Below are 1871 nucleotides of genomic sequence, written 5' to 3'. Positions count from 1 at the left end.
GAGTGCGGCCATAGAATTGTGCGAACCGCACAATTTTGTGTGTGGCCGCACATTGTTAAGTAAATTTGATAGGCCAAACTTCAGAGAGCATGCATTGTTGGTCTTCCAGTTGTGCGACCGCACACAAAATTGTGCGGCCGCAGAGTGATTGTGCGGTCCGCATTTTTGTGATAATTAGCTGATTTTTCTTGCACAGTCCTTGCAGTGACACCCATTTCTGCATACACTTCAAAACTAGTTAGCACAAAACAAAGCCTATCTAATCTAAACAAGAAAAACAAGAAAAAGAAAAAGACACATGGGTTGCCTCCCAAGAAGCGCCTGATTTAACGTCGTGACATGATGTAGATTACCAATCATTTGAAATGGAGAACCTCCACGTTGAGGCAATCATCAACCTTTCCAAGATAGTGTTTAAACCGGTTCCCATTGACTCTAACCACCTCATCGTTCTTATTTTTCAAATCTAGAGCACCAACGGGGGTTACATTCACCACTTCAAATGGGCCACTCCCTTTTGACTTCAACTTGCCCGGAAACATCCGTAACCGGGAATTGAACAATAGCACAAGATCACCTTCTTTAAACTCCTTGTTGTGGATGTACTTCATCTTCTCCTTGTAAATGGACGAACTTGTGTAGGCATGATATCAGAATTCATTAAGCTCATTCAATTGTGACACCCTTAGGTTTGTTGCGACATCCCACTCAAGGTTCAACTTCTTCAAAGCCCACATAACCTTATACTCAAGTTCCACCGGAAGATGGCATGCCTTCCCGAACACTAACCGATATGGAGACATCTCTATCGGTGTTTTGTAGGCCATTTTATAAGCCCAAAGAGCATCATCAAGTTACCAATCTGTCCGGTTGGCATTGACTATCTTTGACAAAATACTCTTGATCTCCCGGTTGGAGACTTCAACTTGCCCGCTTGCTTGAGGATGGTAAGGGGTCGATACTTTGTGAGTGACACCATACTTTGTGGGTAAGGTATCAAAAGCTTTGTTGCAAAAATGCGAACCCCCATCACTAATAATGGCCCTCGGTGTACCAAACCTCGTAAAGATGCTCTTCTTCAAGAATGCCACCACACTCCTCGCTTCATTGTTGGGCAAAGCAACGACCTCGACCCACTTAGACACATAATCAACCGCGACTAGAATAGGTGTTCCCACAAGAGATAACAAATGGACCCATGAAATCAATACCCCACACATCGAAGATACCTATCTCTAACATGGTGGTGAGACGCATTCATTCTTCTTTGAGATCCCACCGGCCCTTTGGCATTCATTAGAATTCTTGACAAGCTCACTAGCATCCTTGTAGAGCGTAGGCCAATAGAATCCACAACTCAAAACCTTTGCCGCCGTTAGTACTCCACCATGGTGACCACCATACGGTGAAGAGTGGCAAGCCTCAAGAATACCCATTTGTTCCGCCTCCGGTACATATTGTCGAATTATACCATCGGTACAAATTCGAAAGAGGTATGACTCATCCCAATAATAGTCAAGGCAATCCCGTTTGAGCTTTTTCCTTTGGTTTAAAGAGAACTCATTCGATACAATGCCGCTCAAAATATAGTTTTCTAAGACGGCGAACCATGGCATCCCGGTCATTGAAACGACTAGGAGTTGCTCGTCGCGAAATGAATCATTGATCTCAAGGCCGTCATGTGGCCCCCCTCCTCCTCCAATTGGGACAAGTGGTCCCCCACTTAATTTTCACTACCCTTGAGGTCTTGAATATCTAGATCAAACTCTTGCAATAGAAGTACCCACCGCATAAACCTTTCCTTAGAATCTTTCTTGCTTATCAAATATCGAGGCACCTCATGGTCGGTGTGAACAATCACCCTTGTACCC

General features: G+C 44.3%; 1 protein-coding gene across 1 annotated transcript; it reads right to left on the bottom strand.

The window, feature by feature from the left end:
• Positions 1–1235: 1235 nt before the first annotated feature.
• LOC138875122 (uncharacterized) lies at positions 1236–1625 on the bottom strand. The gene has a single exon (XM_070153944.1). It carries the CDS (start codon positions 1623–1625, stop codon positions 1236–1238), a length of 390 nt encoding a protein of 129 aa, XP_070010045.1.
• Between the last annotated feature and the right edge of the window lie 246 nt (positions 1626–1871).

This window comes from Nicotiana sylvestris, chromosome 8, assembly GCF_000393655.2.
Source record: "Nicotiana sylvestris chromosome 8, ASM39365v2, whole genome shotgun sequence".
Lineage (NCBI taxonomy): Eukaryota > Viridiplantae > Streptophyta > Magnoliopsida > Solanales > Solanaceae > Nicotiana > Nicotiana sylvestris.
The sequence above is the reverse complement of the archived record's forward strand: the minus strand, read 5'-3'. Positions and strand labels throughout refer to the sequence as shown.